Genomic DNA, 19,956 nt, shown 5'->3' with positions numbered 1-19,956 from the left:
ACACAGCGCTGCAATTACACTTTTCTCTTACTGTGCTTGAAGCTGTTGAAACTGAGATATATATATATATATATATATATATATATATATATATATATATATTAAAATATGGATTCACAAATAGCTTACATCTAGTTTTGATGTGAATCTGCCCAACTATACAAATACATTGACACAGAGGTTGTTTAGAAGAAGGCCCAATTCAAATTCTACTGTCCTTAGACACCCCTTATAAATTCAAAAATAAATAATTAAAATAAAGTCATCACAAAAATATCATCTATAGTCTGGCCTCTGTAGCCAGCAAAAGGCACTCACTGTTCTGCCTTTTATTATAAAAGGTTCAGACTGCTAAACATTAGTTGAGGGAGAAAAAAAAGAGCTGCCGTTAATAAGATTAATAAACGACCCTCTGCCATGCTGGCAGCTTTTACTTAACATATTTCTTAGTATTACATGCAAATTAAACCAGGTCAAGTACATTCTGAATAATTAAGACATTAATGTTGGTAACACCAGAACAGGGTTAATAACCTGAATAAGTGTCATGCCCACTATACAGTAATATGTTTATGAAACATCATTATCTGGCAATAATCTGGAACTACTCAAGCTATGGAGCATATTATTTTTACTGTGGTTGGTGTGCGGGGAAATCATAGAAGAAGTCCGTGGAAAAGCATTATATGGCTGTAGTGCAGTAGGTGTCCACAGCCAATCAGATTTCAGTTTCCTGTAGTAAATGTACTGTTGGACCCCAATGAGGCAGCATCAGTGACACAGGTGAGGGTCTGGCCATTTCTTCTACATGCCATGCGAAGTTCAGCATCTAACTGGCTGAGCACATCTTCCCTCTTTCAAAACTTAAAAGGAACCTGGAGTGTGAGACCTATGAATACTGCCATATTTATTACCTTTTAAACAATACCGGTTGCCTGGCATCCTGATGATCTTTCTGGTGAGTAGGGTCTAAATCACTCACCTGAAACAAGCTTGTTCAGGGTCTATAGCTAAATGTATTAAAGGCAGAGGATCAGCAGGACAGCCAGGCAATGTGCATTACTTAAAGAGACACTGAAGCGAAAAAAAAATTATGATATTATGATTTGTATGTGTAGTACAGCTAAGAAATAAAACATTAAGATCAGATACATCAGTCTAATTGTTTCCAGTACAGGAAGAGTTAAGAAACTCCAGTTGTTATCTCTATGCAAACAAGCCATTAACTCTCCGACTAAGTTTAGTCCTGGAGAGGGCTGTTATCTGACTTTTATTATCTCAACTGTTTTCTTTTCCTCTGCTAGAGGAGAGGTCATTAGTGCACAGACTGCTCTGAAAGACTCATTTTGAATGCTGAGTGTTGTGTAATCTGCACATATTATAGAATGATGCAATGTTAGAAAAAACACTATATACCTGAAAATAAAAATATGAGAATATTTTCTTTGCTGCTAATCTTCTAGTAATTATTCACAGTACACAACCAATTCACTATATCATATATTTTTTTTCGCTGCAGTGTCTCTTTAAAAGGAAATAAACATGTCAGCCTCCATATCCCCCTCACCTCGGGTTCCCTTTAAACCTTTAAATTTCGACAGTTGCTCAATAACCCGTAGCTATATAATCTATGGACTGTCACACACCCATACTTAAACTGTATTACTCAGGTTCTACGTTCAACCTAACCCTGAAATGAGAAAAAATGTACAAGATAAGCAATTATGTTTGTACATTTAATCCTACATAGAACTTTGCTGGAGTCCAGATTCAATGGTTTTCAGGGCTCAAAATCTAGAATTGAAGTTTAACTTAGATTTATTCAGCTCCCAAACAAAGAAATGGTGACCTATTGAACTTGTTAACACTGTCTTGCTATCAGAAGTGTTTTCTCAGTCACACAGAGGTTTCATGACCTCTAGTCAGTCTAGTCAGCTTTCAGGAGAGCTCCTCTGCAGTCTGCCTTTAACCACTTGAGGACCCACCCTTTACCCCCCCTTAAGGACCAGCGCTGTTTGTTGTAATCTGTGCTGGGTGGGCTCTGCAGCCCCCAGCACAGATCAGGGTGCACGCAGAGCGATCAGATCGCCCCCCTTTTTTCCCCCCTATGGGGATGATGTGCAGGGGGGGTCCGATCGCTCCTGCGTGTAGGCTAGTTGCGGGGGGGGGGCACCTCAAAGCCCCCCTCCGCGGCGACATTCACCCCCCTCCCTCTCCTACCTCTCCTACCTCTCCCCCCGGTGATCCGGGCTGCACAGGACGCTATCCGTCCTGTGCAGCCAGTGACAGGACGTCCCCTGTCACATGGCGGCGATCCCCGGCCGCTGATTGGCCGGGGATCGCCGATCTGCCTTACGGCGCTGCTGCGCAGCAGCGCCGTACAATCTAAACAAAGCGGATTATTTCCGCTTGTGTTTACATTTAGCCTGCGAGCCGCCATCGGCGGCCCGCAGGCTATTCACGGAGCCCCCCGCCGTGAATTGACAGGAAGCAGCCGCTCGCGCGAGCGGCTGCTTCCTGATTAATCAGCCTGCAGCTGGCGACGCAGTACTGCGTCGCTGGTCCTGCAGCTGCCACTTTGCCGACGCACGGTATAAGCGTGCGGTCAGCAAGTGGTTAAATACAGAGTTAAAGGGAATCTGAAGTGAAAATAAACTTATGAAGTAAAGAATAATATGTGTAGTACAGCTAAGAAATTGAACATTAATAGCAAAGAAAGAAGTCATATTGTTTCCAGAACAGGAAATGTTAAGAAACTTTAGTTGTTATCTATGCAAAAGAGCTTCTTTAAACTCCACGACCAAATTGGTCGCTGATTTCTGGAGCACTATACATCAAAGAAACAGTGACACACAGCTTAAGATAAGGTTCAGTGAGAAGAGAAGTTCAAAGGGTCATTAGCTCTGCAAACCACACTCTGTATTTTGACAGAGCAAACTGCAAATATTTATGATGCAATGCTATGAAAAATGCTGTATAACCGAAAATAAAAAGACTAATTTCGTTGCTACTAATGTCCTATTCCTTGTCTACTACACATACAATTCATTATGTCATAATTTTTTTTCGCTTCAGTGTATTTTTAAAGCTTTGGTTTATCAACCCTTGAAATTAAAAAATAAACAAAACATCTGCTAATCAGGAATGGAATTATGTATGCACTTCTTTATCTAATCAAGTTACATGTCACTTCAGAGTCCCATTGTAAAGACAGTCTTGACAAACTTTCTTGTCAGTGGAGGCAGCCATTTTGAGCCAGCGTATGAGAATGTAGTGCCAGACTGAACATTGCCCACATAATAAATTTCAGCATGGCATATTCATTCACCTGAAAATGGTTAAACAGCTATTCACAGTAACCGACATTTGTAAAGAGATTTAACATAGCACAATTCTAACACTTGTAGAAAAATATTGCTGATATTACAAAATGTCCTATATTGCAAGTGTACATTTTCATAAAAATAAATATTGTAAAAATATTTGTCGGTATGATACCACCTTTCACAGTTTTGTTCTGCTACATGTATTCTAAATAAGATCTCCACACAAAACTATTAACTTAGGGTGGCCATAAATAGTTCCCTATATAATCACCACACAACAGTACCCAATATAATCCTCCTTTGCCCAAAAAAGAATGTCTAATGTAGTGACACGCCGATGACCACCCTAATGTGGCCCTAGCGCCTCCCCCTCATACAGGGTGCGTGTTGGCAGTGCACTGAGAGAACATAGCTACCTGTCCTCACTCCCACTCTGGCCCATGCATCTTCCCAGCAGCTTCATACTCGATGCGAGAGATCCAGTCTCGCTGTCAAGATAACTGGGCCAAAGCAAAATATATGGTAATTGGTGGGCTGGAAATGTTAGTCCTGGTGGGTAATACGTGTAAATATAATTTGTAATAACTATGAGAATCTACTGTTCCCAATGTCTCCTCTTTAGAAGTCCAACAAACTGAAAAATGCTCTGCTGTTAAGTGTTTCCCATTGCAGTTACCTGCAGAACGTTTCCTGTTCATTCTTCTCCATTAGGATATAGGACAGAAAAGGCTGCTTAGCAGGGAGCCAAGATAAGCATGTCTGTACAGTCGTCATTTGCAAACTGTCATGCGAAATGACTGTGAAAGATTGTTTTCCATGACGAATGTCTTTTATGGGTATATTGCTTGAACTTTCTGAGAACAGTGGTTAACACACTGTAGTTTTGCATTACCTTTACCTGATAGCTCTGTTGTTAAGATCCAGCCTGTAAAATTCCTCATCTTTCAGATTAGAGTGTCAGATGGACTTAAAGCGGAATATAACCCTGCATTTCAACTTTGCTCTAAAACATTATTACCAGCATATTATATGCAACCAGCATTTTTTTTTTTACTAGACCAGCATTGGAAGGGTTAAACACAGAGGTTTAAAGTTCAGTGGAGAGATATGCAGAAGTTCAGATAGATACATTTAACTAAATAGAATGTAACAAGTGATAAATGTTACACACTCTTTGGCTGTCCTCCAGCTCCTTCTCAGTCAGAGAGAGTGAGTCACATTCAACACTTAGATACATTTATGTAAACAAAATGTATCTATGTAAGCTTCAGTTGCATCTGCAGTTCTCTCCAGGAACTTTAAAGCTCTGTGTAACCCTTTAAATGCTGGTCTAGTAAAAAAAAAAAATGCTGGTTGCATATAATATACTGTAAATAATGTTTTAGAGCAAAGTTGAAATGCAGGGTTATATTCCGCTTTAATAGTGATGACTCCCCATGGCTGATCCTGAGGTATGAAGGCCTTAAAGGGATCCAAGCAGTATTTTTCTCTGCAGCTTGTCCTGGTGTCTAATTGATATAGAAGCTGCCATTTTCCACCCTCCCCTTCCTTCTGCCTTTATGTATCCAGATCAAGGTGTGAATGTAATTAAGTGTGACTTCTCTGAACTGTTTGAAGTAGTGTCTTATCTTCCTCCTGACCTCCCTAACCCCCGCTGATGAAAGTTTTTGTTTGCTCATTGCTACTGCTACATCATTCCTCGTCTGCCTGCTCTTTCTGTGGACATCATGCAGTGGAAGTAGGGCAATAAAAGCCTCTAACAATCATTTAAACATTTAACAAACATTTAAATGTAAAGAGGTAGAATGGACTTTTTTGTTAGAAATGAGCCAAGTTGTTAGCATGCATTTTTAATGTGCTATTGAGTTACCCTTGGGGCTAAAAACGCTGCTCAGTTCACTTTAAAGCAACTATAAATAATATTGAGTTAATGGTTTTGTGTGGACCTCCTCTCTAAAGACCATCTGTCATGAGAAACATGTGAAATTTGTCATTGCTATTAACTCCTTAAAAATGCTCGTTTTCCGGCTGTGATCCTTCGGCTATTAGAATACTGTGTCTGAAACGATCACTTGGAGAGCTCATGCCCATCAGGTGTTCCTTCCCTCTTAGTCAGAATTATGAGATTTACAACCAGGAAACGAGCACTTCTGAGAGTCCTTAGTGATGCCAACTTCCGCATCCCCCTCCTGACACATGTTCTTTCACTTTGGATGGCTTGCATCTTCAGAGCTGCGAGTTTGCTCGTGTTGAAGTATTTCTGACTGAAAGTTGTTCCTGCTGTCACGGCTCAATAAAAATATATTTTCCAAAAATTGACATCTGATGTTTTTTACTACAAGCAGCTGCACTTAGATTTCACTTCATCCAACTCTTCAATGTTACTTCCATAGAGATTGATGAGTTCAGGATGTAACCTATACAAGAAAGAACATTCATGTTACTACTGTGTCGAAAATAATGCACAGCTCGTTTACATGGACACACCATGGACTGTATATTCTACAAGGGTCGTCTGGAAAGTAATCGACATTTCATTTAATCAATTAAGGAGACAGATTTATTTTTAAACACAATGGGCTCTAGCCTATGCTCTAACTCATCAGCATTAAGGCCTTGTTCACATTGCGTTCCGTTCGTGTGTCCGTCCGCGGGTTTTTTTGAGGCATCTTCTTTTCCGTGGGCGATTCGTTTTTGTGCTTAGCGGCTTTCGATGCATTTTTTCTGACCGGTTTTGTAATTAACTCCCTGCCGCAAGTCAGGAAGTGAACTTCTTTGACCCGGAAAAGAATAAATACACTGTATTTATTGTTAACAACGTGAGCGCAATCGCCTTAATGCGAGTTTTTATGCGCATTCACCAATTTTTTCCTATACCTTCCATTGAGGAGGAATCGCTCCTCATGAAACACACATCGCTCCTCATGGAACACACATCGCTTTCCTAGCCGCACTGCGCACAACCTGCGCTGATATGAACCTTCTCATAGACATTCATTGGCCACGTGGTCGGGGGAGCGATTTGAAAAACCGCAGGTGGGCGGAAAAATGCTGAAAACGCCTGCAGTGTGAACAAGCCCTAAAGGCAGAAAGTTTAAAATCAGACAAACTATCATTAACCCTCTGTACTCACAACAAGCTGGAACTCTAGTAATGTTAAAAACAACTTGAATGCAAGTTGTATTCAGTAGCACTAAATGGAGGATATTCGCTTCCAAAGTGGCTTGCATGCAAAAGCATTCCTTATTAGATCCTTTCACCAGCGTTAAGGCTCCTCCAAGTCGAAAGGGTCCCTACTCTACTCACACCAGTCAGCAAGCAAGCAAACATTTAACCTCCTCAGCGGTATGGACTATACACGGAGGTCGCCGCTGAGGCCCTGCTGGGCCGATTTGAGCAAAATAAAAAGCAGCACACGCAGCCGACACTTTGCCAGCCGCGTGTGCTGCCTGATCGCCGCAGAGCGATTCGCCGCGAGCAGCGGCGAAAGAGGGTCCCCCCAGCCGCCCGAGCCCTGTGCAGCCGGAACAAAAGTTCCGGCCAGCGCTAAGGGCTGGATCGGAGGCGGCTGACGTCAGGACGTCGGCTGACGTCCATGACATCACTCCGCTCTTCGCTATGGCGACGATGTAAGCAAAACAAGGAAGGCTGCTCATTGCGGCCTTCCTTGTTTATTCTGGGCGCCGGAGGCGATCGGAAGAACGCCTCCGGAGCGCCCTCTAGTGGGCTTTCATGCAGCCAACTTTCAGTTGGCTGCATGAAACAGTTTTTTTTTTAATTAAAAAAAAACCCTCCCGCAGCCGCCCTGGCGATCTTAATAGACCAATATAAAATGAAGAGCAGAGAGCGTGCATCATCCGTCCAGACTTGTGCATTTATTGCAGATAGGCAAAAACCAGTGCAGATACAATACGGTGCATAACATGATTCATCTGTGTTACATGTTTGATGTATATATCATAGTTGGCAAACTTATCTGTATTCCCGTATATAGCCCGTCAGTGATGGAGGTGGGAGCATGGGAGTGAGATGGGCCTAGCGACGGCCGTTTCGCGTCCTCCTGGACGCTTGGTCACGCTGCGCTCCACTATGCGCCGGCGATGCTTGGCCACAGTTTACATACGGGAGGATCCGCCTCCCCTGTGGTGTCACAACGTCGGCGCTGATTGGAGCTCAAAAATTCCTCCAATGGGAGAGCCCGTGATGTGTGATGGTGTGGGTGGTGGCCAAAGGATAACATTGCGTGCGTTCCAGCTTGCCGCATCGGCGTGCGTCATGTCTGACGCGTCTCGTACCACCCAATCACTGGACTGGCGAGAAGCGTGTCATGCGGCCCTCTTGGTCGCATAAACACGAGTCACGTGCAGCGCAAACAACTTGATCCAACCTTCACACCCGGATATATTTCATCCTGGTGTTACAGGGGACCACATGCCGGTTTCAAAATCGCCGGCAGGGTGCGTAATACTCATAAAAGCCTATGGAACACTAGTCAGGTACATCCGTGGCCATCCATCCACTATCAGACCTGTAATTGTGAGTGGCAATCAATCAAAACATCACTGGCTCATCCACTGGTGAATTACAATTAAGTGAAGAAACTGTGTAAGTGTGAAGATGTGTTTCAACATTAAAATTGGATACTGGGGCTGAGGAGCAGAAACATTGTATATTCATTCCATATATTCATAAGCTGTTACATGGTCCTTAGATCATTCACTGATCCGATATAGAACCCATAGTAGAAACGATAGGGGAGGAAGGGGGGAAGGGGAAGGGGTAAAAAAGGGGAGGGGGGGGGTTTGAAGGGGAGGGGGGGGAGGAAAAGGAAAGGAAACCGGAGGGGGAAGGGAAAACAGGGGGGGGAGGCTTCATCGCTTAAAAGGACAACCAGCAGTTGTATTCGTCATGTACATTCAGTCCCCCAAACGTACATAAGTTCATTTACTTAAAGACACATCATAGATCATGGGTCCAACATACTAGAGAGTTCGACCTTGTCGTTGAGGCCAACAGGGCCCAGGGCTTCAGTCTGTAAAATAAGCCAGGTTTCTCTTCTCAACAATTTCCTTGCTCTATCCCCACCCCTCCTCTCCTTATCTATCCTCTCTAAACCTGCGAATTTTAATCCCTTCACATCTCCTTCATGTTCATCTCTCATATGCGCAATAAAACGGGGGCAACCTTTTCCACTTTTTACCGACCCCACATGTTCTCCCACTCGTTCTTTTAAGGGACGAGTGGTTTGCCCTATATAAAAACGTTCACAGGGGCAGAAGAGGACGTATACAACATACTTAGTTTGGCAGGTGATAAAGGTGTTAACCACTAGGCTCTCTTTTCCTACCTGTATATGTTTCTTGGGGATCATACGGGGGCAGAACTTACAATGCCCACATCGGTGGTTCCCTTTAGGCATGCCTATATTCAGCCAGTTTCCTTTCCCGGGGGAGATGAACTCACTGTTAGTGAGCATATCCCCTAGCGTGGGTGCCCTCCTAAATGCCACCCTCGGGGGGCCGCACAGGGCCTGCCTCAAAGTGTCATCCCTTTCTACCAAGGGCCAATTAGTAAAAATGGCTTTCCTGACTAAATTGGCCATGGGTGTGTAATCAAAAGTAAACGTTATTCGGTCCTGCAATGGTCTTGGCCTTTGTTTGGGTGTCAAGAGGCTCTGTCTGGACTGACATTTCGCCCTATGATACGCCTCCTCCAACCATGTGGCCTCATAACCCCTACTGGACAGACGTTTAGTTAAATCAGCTGCCTGCATTTCAAATTCTTTATCATCAGCATTATTTCTCCGTAGTCTCAAATATTGGCCATATGGAATGGCCTTAACAACGTGCTGGGGATGAAAACTTTTAGCGTGAAGGAGAGAATTCGTTGCCGTTGGCTTTCTGTATCCTTCGCAACACAAATCATTGTTCTTGACCATAATTCTTAAATCTAGAAAAGTCACCGCTACATCGCTCATCTCTGCGGTGAACTCCATATTAATTGTGTTGCTGTTAATGTAGCACAGGAAGCCCTCGAATTGTGAGTCCGTACCTGACCACACCACCAGGACATCGTCCACGTACCTCGACCATTGTCTGATGTGCCGACGGAATGGATTCTTGTCCGAGAGCACAGCAGACTCCTCCCACGCCCCCAGAAAGAGGTTGGCAAAGGAGCATGCCACGGGGGTCCCCATGGCCGTACCCGCTATCTGATGGTACCATTGTCCATCAAACATAAAGGCATTGTGCCTTAATACAAAATCCAAACATTCGCAGACAAAGTCAATATATTCCTCATCTCTGTCGGTACGTTTCAAAAAATGCTTGACAGCTTCAATCCCCAGATCCTGGGGGATACGACTGTACAGACTGACCACATCAAGGCTTTAGACGCTTTTGGGAACCATCAGAGTATCGGGATGATAAGGAATTCGTAGAAGAATGGACTGAAGCACACCTAGATCATGCAAAACGTCTGCAGAACATAGTGTTGACACGCACAATAGTTGAATACAATAAGGTGTCCGATGACCTCAGTGAAACAAAACAGCGCTATAAAGATTCCGTGACGCAGGATAAATATGAAACGACAAATACTAAAATTGAGGACAAAGTAAGCAAGATACAAGACGAGATAAAAGCAAGAAAATTAAAGAAGTTCTTTAGAGACAAAGAGGATTTCGACAGAGGAAGAATATTCAATTGGGGCCCTCAACCCTTCATGAAGAATCCCAAAAGCAAAGGCTACTGGACTACGGACTCGGGTTCGGATAGTGATAACGAGCAACCCATTAATAAGAGAAGGAAGAATATTCCCAAAAAGAGACCGCAGAAAAAACAACACCCCAAAGATCCGGCAAATGGGGGTAACAAGGAGGAAAGTAGCCGGGACGGTGATGTGTCAAGAAAAGGAGCATCCGGCCCTTTAGACGAAGGGTTAGACGAGGACGAGGACGTAGGCACAGAAACAAAATCAAATGTGCTACATTAATGTGCTACATCAAATGTGCTACATTAACAGCAACACAATTAATATGGAGTTCACCGCAGAGATGAGCGATGTAGCGGTGACTTTTCTAGATTTAAGAATTATGGTCAAGAACAATGATTTGTGTTGCGAAGGATACAGAAAGCCAACGGCAACGAATTCTCTCCTTCACGCTAAAAGTTTTCATCCCCAGCACGTTGTTAAGGCCATTCCATATGGCCAATATTTGAGACTACGGAGAAATAATGCTGATGATAAAGAATTTGAAATGCAGGCAGCTGATTTAACTAAACGTCTGTCCAGTAGGGGTTATGAGGCCACATGGTTGGAGGAGGCGTATCATAGGGCGAAATGTCAGTCCAGACAGAGCCTCTTGACACCCAAACAAAGGCCAAGACCATTGCAGGACCGAATAACGTTTACTTTTGATTACACACCCATGGCCAATTTAGTCAGGAAAGCCATTTTTACTAATTGGCCCTTGGTAGAAAGGGATGACACTTTGAGGCAGGCCCTGTGCGGCCCCCCGAGGGTGGCATTTAGGAGGGCACCCACGCTAGGGGATATGCTCACTAACAGTGAGTTCATCTCCCCCGGGAAAGGAAACTGGCTGAATATAGGCATGCCTAAAGGGAACCACCGATGTGGGCATTGTAAGTTCTGCCCCCGTATGATCCCCAAGAAACATATACAGGTAGGAAAAGAGAGCCTAGTGGTTAACACCTTTATCACCTGCCAAACTAAGTATGTTGTATACGTCCTCTTCTGCCCCTGTGAACGTTTTTATATAGGGCAAACCACTCGTCCCTTAAAAGAACGAGTGGGAGAACATGTGGGGTCGGTAAAAAGTGGAAAAGGTTGCCCCCGTTTTATTGCGCATATGAGAGATGAACATGAAGGAGATGTGAAGGGATTAAAATTCGCAGGTTTAGAGAGGATAGATAAGGAGAGGAGGGGTGGGGATAGAGCAAGGAAATTGTTGAGAAGAGAAACCTGGCTTATTTTACAGACTGAAGCCCTGGGCCCTGTTGGCCTCAACGACAAGGTCGAACTCTCTAGTATGTTGGACCCATGATCTATGATGTGTCTTTAAGTAAATGAACTTATGTACGTTTGGGGGACTGAAGGTACATGACGAATACAACTGCTGGTTGTCCTTTTAAGCGATGAAGCCTCCCCCCCCTGTTTTCCCTTCCCCCTCCGGTTTCCTTTCCTTTTCCTCCCCCCCCTCCCCTTCAAACCCCCCCCCCTCCCCTTTTTTACCCCTTCCCCTTCCCCCCTTCCTCCCCTATCGTTTCTACTATGGGTTCTATATCGGATCAGTGAATGATCTAAGGACCATGTAACAGCTTATGAATATATGGAATGAATATACAATGTTTCTGCTCCTCAGCCCCAGTATCCAATTTTAATGTTGAAACACATCTTCACACTTACACAGTTTCTTCACTTAATTGTAATTCACCAGTGGATGAGCCAGTGATGTTTTGATTGATTGCCACTCACAATTACAGGTCTGATAGTGGATGGATGGCCACGGATGTACCTGACTAGTGTTCCATAGGCTTTTATGAGTATTACGCACCCTGCCGGCGATTTTGAAACCGGCATGTGGTCCCCTGTAACACCAGGATGAAATATATCCGGGTGTGAAGGTTGGATCAAGTTGTTTGCGCTGCACGTGACGCGTGTTTATGCGACCAAGAGGGCCGCATGACACGCTTCTCGCCAGTCCAGTGATTGGGTGGTACGAGACGCGTCAGACATGACGCACGCCGATGCGGCAAGCTGGAACGCACGCAATGTTATCCTTTGGCCACCACCCACACCATCACACATCACGGGCTCTCCCATTGGAGGAATTTTTGAGCTCCAATCAGCGCCGACGTTGTGACACCACAGGGGAGGCGGATCCTCCCGTATGTAAACTGTGGCCAAGCATCGCCGGCGCATAGTGGAGCGCAGCGTGACCAAGCGTCCAGGAAGACGCGAAATGGCCGTCGCTAGGCCCATCTCACTCCCATGCTCCCACCTCCATCACTGACGGGCTATATACGGGAATACAGATAAGTTTGCCAACTATGATATATACATCAAACATGTAACACAGATGAATCATGTTATGCACCGTATTGTATCTGCACTGGTTTTTGCCTATCTGCAATAAATGCACAAGTCTGGACGGATGATGCACGCTCTCTGCTCTTCATTTTATATTGTTCAAATCTCTTCCTTCATATCACAACAGCGGAGCACACGTCCTGCATACAGTGTTTGAATACTAACAAGACTGTCAGTATATTATTGACCACCTGTCCACATAAAGCCCGCCTGAGAGGCTGGAGTCAACAAATTCCCCATTAGAGAGGGGAAGTGCCACGCTAATCCTATCCTCTTTAATTCAAGATCTTAATAGACCGCCAGGGAGGTTAATACTTTGAGGCCTCTTACAGAAGGACGTTGCGGTTTGATGCAGCGTTAAAGTCGCAACGCAAATTACAGCACAGCGCCCCAAAAAACGTCATGCCCCATTATAGTCGCATAATACAGGCAATGAAAAGTATGCTTCCAAGTCATTACTGAGCATGTGCAAACAGTCCAACGCAGCTAATAACGTGTATAAAGCACAGCATGCAGCACTTTCTAATAATGCTACACGTTACACACAAACGCAACTTGTGCACTGTAAATGTCGCACAGGCTTACTGTTGCTGTGCGTTAGTCTGCATTGAAACATTTTCTAACATGTGACTTTAACGTCGCACTGTGAAAGAGGCCTACAGCAGAGAACGATTCAAATTAGCATTCAGCAGGGTGGTGAAAAACTTGCTTGGGCAATTTATCAGCCTTCCAGATCTTTTCCGCACATCCAATTGCCCTTTTCATGCTGCCGAAAAGCAATGCTTCCCGTCAAACATGAAGCCAGATGAGCATTACTTTGCAACTGTTTAGAGCAGGTGCATACTCCATATATATGTAATATTTCCTTTACTTATTTAGCGGCCACGTGCTTACAATATTGCACCACCCCGTAGGGGAGTCACTCTGGTTCCAAGAACAATATTCGACCCAAATGTAATTAACCAGAGCGTCTACTTGTGCTTATATTCTTTATTTTGATGTCTGCAAAATATACTTGGTACAAAACTTGGTTCACACTACTTAAAATTCATTTAAAAACAAACTAGACCTCTTGAGCTTACACAACTCTTCACCCACTGTCCCTATGATGGTATTTTACCAGATTGATCACCCAGCCAAAGCCTATGCAAATCAATCGGTTACCAATTCATATTAGGACAATCGTGGGTCCTCCACCTGGCGCACACCATGAGGCCTCTTCATTCACACACTATGTCTGACAGTGCACTGTCACAACCGAGCCTATAGCTGAATGCATCTGATCAATTTCTATTTTTCCATTGACCACTCACATCTATGCTGTTTCTTATTCAGGGGGATATAGCCTTTAAAGTGCATCCGGTAGTTATAGCATTTATGTGGTTTGGTCCTATGTACTGGTTAGTAAAGATGTCAGTTCAACAATTTGCTTGGATCCCTCAGACTTCCGTCCATTCACGGACTTCCGTGCTGTGTCTACAGTGTGTGTTGAAAACTGCTGTTATTACTCACGACCTTGCGTTCAGCTGATCACATCTTCAGGGGGAGCTTAGCTCAGGGCTCTTCTGCCCGACGCTGTGCTGCGTCACCTCACTCATGCTCTCTCAGCTGGCTGCTTCGGTCTCCTCTCTTCAGCAGTACAAGCAACAATACATGGCGTGTCCCGGCGTCCCGGGATGGTGAGCGCTCACGTGGTCTGCTTGGCCCCGCCCACTGACGCGTTTCGCCCGCCCACGGGGCTTTCTCAAAGTGCGTGGGGTTCACTCCATATAGCTCATCTGCCGCCAGCATGAGTTAGCATCTGGGAGCCTTCTCCTTTCTTTCATTTGTCACCTCTTTCTTCTGTCTTTTATTTTACTGGCTTGTAGAATCACCTTCTGGCCGCTGCTACTGCCTCTGCTCATTGCTACCAACCGTTCCTTTGCCAGGTACCTCTAACCCTGTCAGTGTCCGTTCTGCATTGTTATTGCTCCCAGCAGCTCAGCTGGGCACCCTCGGTCTCATCATGGCACCATTATGATCAACTTCAACTTCTTGATGGAACTCCACCACTCTGCAAAACAGAGAGCCCCGGCAAAGCATCTTTGAAGCTCCTACTGGGGCTCCCCATTGCTCCACAGTCTGGACCCTTGAGAATCTTCACTGAGGAGAGCTCTCATTGACTATAATACACTGACGGTGCTAAGCCAAGGAGCAGGTGGTAAAGATGAATAGAGGTGGTAGTTCAGTGGAGAACAGCAGCCAGGAGGGGAATATACAAGCAAGTAGAAGAATAATAATAAATGTAGTTGTTGTTTCTGTACTTGTTCGATAAACTTCAATGTTTTACCTGTAGTGTGGTGCCTTTTGGTCAAAGTCAGGTGGGATAACAATATATGCAATAAGGAGTTGGCGGGCAAGTTTTTAATTCTTTGCTATGCCTGTAATATATGGTGTTGTTCCATCACCAGTTGTCAGAGGGTAACAAAGCCAGCACTGACTAATTTATGCCATATGGTTCTCACCTGGTATAACCAAATCAGACAAGAGTGAAACCTTCTTTGTTGGATTGGCATCTTTCTCCTCCACAGCCAGTACCATGGCACCTCTTCAGTTTCCACTGCATATCCCTGTGGTCCTGGCTGCCACAGACTAACGTCTCACTGGGGGTAAAGCTACTAATGCAGGAAAGAGGATGCCCACCCAGCCAGCATAATGACTACTAATGGCTGTACTTGACCAGAGCTACATGTATATATGGCCTACTTGACTTTTTTTTTTAAAAGCAAAAACATTTGCATGGGCTTTACAACGAGTCTGATGTTATGTGACAAAAAGGAATTGCCATCTTTGTCATACCAGTAGTGATCATTGGTGGGCAGAAGAGTTGCAATTGCAAAAAAACCTGCAGCCTGAATGCGGTACACGAATACAGGACAGGTTGGCTAAGTTTATTTTAAAGACGCTCTCAATGCACATGGAAGGACACAACTGTGATCACGGAGCATATGGACTCTACTGATAGACTGTGCTGATCCGCTGCCCTGTCGCCTGCCTCTGCCCTCTCTGACTGTCTGGGCCCATGCCGTTGTTATACTGCGCACCACTGGAGGCTGCCCTCCCCTATCAGAATGGCCGCCCAGTACCCCCCTTCACCACCCCTCATGCTCCGCACTACCTACACCAGGATGCAGCTCACCCTCTGGGAATCCTGCAGCTCTTCCCTCATGGACGGTTGTCTCCTTTACAACTCTGTCTGGAGCCACATCCAAAAAATCACTAGCACTGACCTGCTGGTCCGTTCAGGTCAGCAGCGTAGGGGTTGCTGCGCAGGGGCCCTTGTGAGATTGAGGTAAAGGGGTCTGCGATCAGCCATTCTTTCGGCGCTGCTGGAAAATGTCCGCTCCCTCCCTAACAAGTTGGACAAACGTCGCCTTCTCAGTAAGAAGAGGGAGCTAGGCAACAATACCCCAGTCATCTACTTCACGGAAACGTGGCTGCAGGAGGACATCCCAGAAAACGCCCTCCTCCTCCCGGGCTTCAACATTATACGCGCAGACCGCGATCCCACCCTCTCAGGGAAAAAGAAAGGTGGGGGTATCTGTTTCTATGTTAGCTCTGCATGGAGCCCAAGCACGTCACTACTTGTCAAAAAGTACACCCCCAACCTCGAACTATTACTCATTAACTGCAAGCCTGCCCAGAGAGTTCACCTCCTACGTCCTCGCAGTGGTGTACATTCCTCCTGACGCTGACGTTAAATCTGCTCAGCGTGACCTCAGCGATACCATCACGCAGTGGGAGACCTCACTTCCGGACTCTCTGTTTATCATCATGGGTGACTTCAACAAAGCCAACCTTCGGCATGAGCTCCCACGCTACCACCAGCACGTGGTCTGCCCCACCAGGAATGGTAGCACTCTTGACCAGTTATAAGCCTCTAAAAGACGCCTACAAGGCCGCCTCGTGGGCAGCTCTCGGTTCCTCTGACCACTGCCTCATCCATCTGGTTCCTATCTACAGAAGGCGCTTGGAGTCAGCGAAACCAGTCCTGAGGTCCACATAAGTATGGTCTAACAAAGCCATGCTCCAACTCCAGGCGTGTTTTGACTGCACGAACTGGAAGGCACTGGAATTTCCCGACCTAGATGAGTGGGCTGATGCTGTCTCATCCTATATCAGCTTCTGCAAGGAATCCTGTGTACCCACCAAGTCCTTTAAGACTTACCCTAACGACAAACCGTGGTTCTCAAACAAGCTGCGTCAACTGCAGAAGCGCAAGGAAGCCACTCATAAGCCTGGCTCCCTGGAGGACTTCAGGTCAGCAAGGAACTCCCTCAACAAGGAACTGCGTGCTGCAAAACAGTCATATGCTGAAAGGATCCAGAACAATCTCCGCTCAAACGACCCTCAGGCTGTCTGGAAGGGCCTGAAGGCTGCCACCAGGTATAAGCCCCCTCCCCAACAGGCTACTCCTTGCTCCGAGCTAGTCGAGGAACTCAGCAACTTTTACTGCAGGTTTGAGGTCCCGGCTACCCCTGGGGGGCAGTCAACTCCCTGCCTCTAGGAGCACTGAACCTAGCTCGAGCACATGCCCTCCCCCGACAGTATCCTAGGCCGATGTTCTTCGCCTCCTGTCTTCCTTGAATGCCAGGAAAGCATCCGGCCCTGATGGCATGTCACCTGCATATCTGAAGTCCTGCTCACGCCAGCTGGCCCCCGTTCTCACCTCTATCTATGCCAGGTCCCTCAGTGAAGGGAAGGTCCCTACATGCTTCAAGGAATGCATCATCATTCCCATCCCGAAAAAGCAATGGCTTTTAGACCGAAACAACTTCAGGCCCGTGGCCCTAACATCAGTGGTCATGAAGACCTTTAAAAGAGTGGTCCTGTCTCTGCTCAAGAACACTACTCTAGACCGACTGGACCCTCTCCAGTTCGCATACAGGCAGGCACGGAGCTAGGGGGGGTCGGGGTAGGTCAAGTGCCCCCGGGCGCCGGGTCCCTAAGGGCGCCCAGCTGAGCTGATTTTTTTTTTTTTTTCTGCGGAGGGGAGCAGCGCAGAGAAGAGAAGAGGGAGAGCTATGCGGACGGTGGAGAAGGGGGCCATCTCCCCCCCTTCTCTCACCTTAGGGCTCTCCCTCCCTCCATCGCTGTCCCCTCCGTTATTGTCCGGGTGCTGGCGCAGCGGGCGGGACTCACCTCCGTCTCGCTCCAGCGCCGGCCGGAAGTTCGGATCCCGCAGCCGCTGCTCTGGTCTGGACTAGACCAGAGTAGCGGCAGATCCATCCGCGCTGCGACGAGACGGAGGTAAGTTCCGCCCGCCGCTGCCAGCACCCGGACATTAATGGAGGGGACAGCGAGGGAGAGAGAGCAGCTCTCCCTCTTCTCTGCGCTGCTCCCCTCCTGCTGGGGAGGCAGGGAGGGGGACACCTGGCTACCTACTCTGGGCATATATACCCCTGGCTACATCTACTGGGCATATATACCCCCTGGCTACATCTACTGGGCACATATACCCCTGGCTACATCTACTGGGCACATATACCCCTGGCTACATCTACTGGGCATATATACCCCTGGCTACATCTACTGGGCATATATACCCCTGGCTACATCTACTGGGCATATATACCCCTGGCTACATATACTGGGCATATATACCCCCTGGCTACATCTACTGGGCATATATACCCCTGGCTACATCTACTGGGCATATATACCCCTGGCTACATCTACTGGGCATATATACCCCTGGCTACATCTACTGGGCATATATACCCCTGGCTACATCTACTGGGCATATATACCCCTGGCTACATCTACTGGGCATATATACCCCCTGGCTACATCTACTGGGCATATATACCCCCTGGCTACATCTACTGGGCATATATACCCCTGGCTACATCTACTGGGCATATATACCCCTGGCTACATCTACTGGGCATATATACCCCCTGGCTACATATACTGGGCATATATACCCCCTGGCTACATATACTGGGCATATATACCCCCTGGCTACATATACTGGGCATATATACCCCCTGGCTACATCTACTGGGCATATATACCCCTGGCTACATCTACTGGGCATATATACCCCTGGCTACATCTACTGGGCATACATACCCCCTGGCTACATCTACTGGGCATATATACCCCTGGCTACATATACTGGGCATATATACCCCCTGGCTACATATACTGGGCATATATACCCCCTGGCTACATATACTGGGCATATATACCCCCTGGCTACATGGACTGGGCATATATACCCCCTGGCTACATGGACTGGGCATATATACCAGCTGGCTACATATACTGGGCATATATACCCCTGGCTACATATACTGGGCATATATACCCCCTGGCTACATGGACTGGGCATATATACCCCCTGGCTACATGGACTGGGCATATATACCCCCTGGCTACATATACTGGGCATATATACCCCTGGCTACCTACTCTGGGCATATATACCCCTGGCTACATATACTGGGCATATATACCCCCTGGCTACATGGACTGGGCATATATACCCCCTGGCTACATATACTGGGCATATATACCCCTGGCTACATATACTGGGCATATATACCCCCTGGCTACATGGACTGGGCATATATACCCCCTGGCTACATATACTGGGCATATATACCCCTGGCTACATATACTGGGCATATATACCCCTGGCTACATATACTGGGCATATATACCCCCTGGCTACATGGACTGGGCATATATACCCCCTGGCTACATATACTGGGCATATATACCCCTGGCTACCTACTCTGGGCATATATACCCCTGGCTACATATACTGGGCATATATACCCCCTGGCTACATATACTGGGCATATATACCCCCTGGCTACATATACTGGGCATATATACCCCCTGGCTACATATACTGGGCATATATACCCCCTGGCTACATGGACTGGGCATATATACCCCTGGCTACATATACTGGGCACATATACGCCTGACTATATATACTGGGCACATATTATTCTCCTGGCTACATATACTGGGCATATATACCCCTGGCTACATATACTGGGCACATATACCTCTGGCTACATATACTGGGCACACATATCCCTGCCTACATATACTGGGCACATATACCTCTGGCTACATATACTGGGCACACATATCCCTGCCTACATATACTGGGCACATATACCCCTGGCTACCTGTTCTGTGGACATCTCTACCCCTGGCTACCTGTTCTGGGGACATCTATACCGCTGGCCACCTATTCTGGGGACATCTATACCGCTGGCCACCTATTCTGGGGACATCTATACTGCTGGCCACCTATTCTGGGGACAACTATAGACCTGGGGCTACCTATTTTTGGGGAACCACGTCAGATTGAGTGTATTTTGGAGAACTGCTGCCAGGTGAGAGGTGTCTACCATATTAAGGGGGCATTCTACCTATTTATGTGAAATGCTGTCTATTTATGTGACTCATGACTGCTGAATTTGTCTTGTTGGGGGCCTCATGGTTACTGAATTTG

At 46.3% G+C, this 19,956-nt stretch overlaps 1 protein-coding gene across 1 annotated transcript in view; it reads right to left on the bottom strand.

Moving 5' to 3' along the window:
* Window positions 1–4,749: 4,749 nt before the first annotated feature.
* The window catches only part of CERKL (ceramide kinase like), a 271,505-nt gene continuing 256,298 nt past the window's right edge, over window positions 4,750–19,956 (bottom strand). The window contains exon 14 of the mRNA XM_068245419.1: window positions 4,750–5,743. Within this exon, the coding sequence (XP_068101520.1) occupies window positions 5,662–5,743 (82 nt within the window). The 3' untranslated portion in view covers window positions 4,750–5,661. The remainder of the gene's footprint in view (window positions 5,744–19,956) is intronic.

The sequence above is a fragment of the Hyperolius riggenbachi genome, chromosome 7 (assembly GCF_040937935.1).
Source record: "Hyperolius riggenbachi isolate aHypRig1 chromosome 7, aHypRig1.pri, whole genome shotgun sequence".
Lineage (NCBI taxonomy): Eukaryota > Metazoa > Chordata > Amphibia > Anura > Hyperoliidae > Hyperolius > Hyperolius riggenbachi.
The sequence above is the reverse complement of the archived record's forward strand: the minus strand, read 5'-3'. Positions and strand labels throughout refer to the sequence as shown.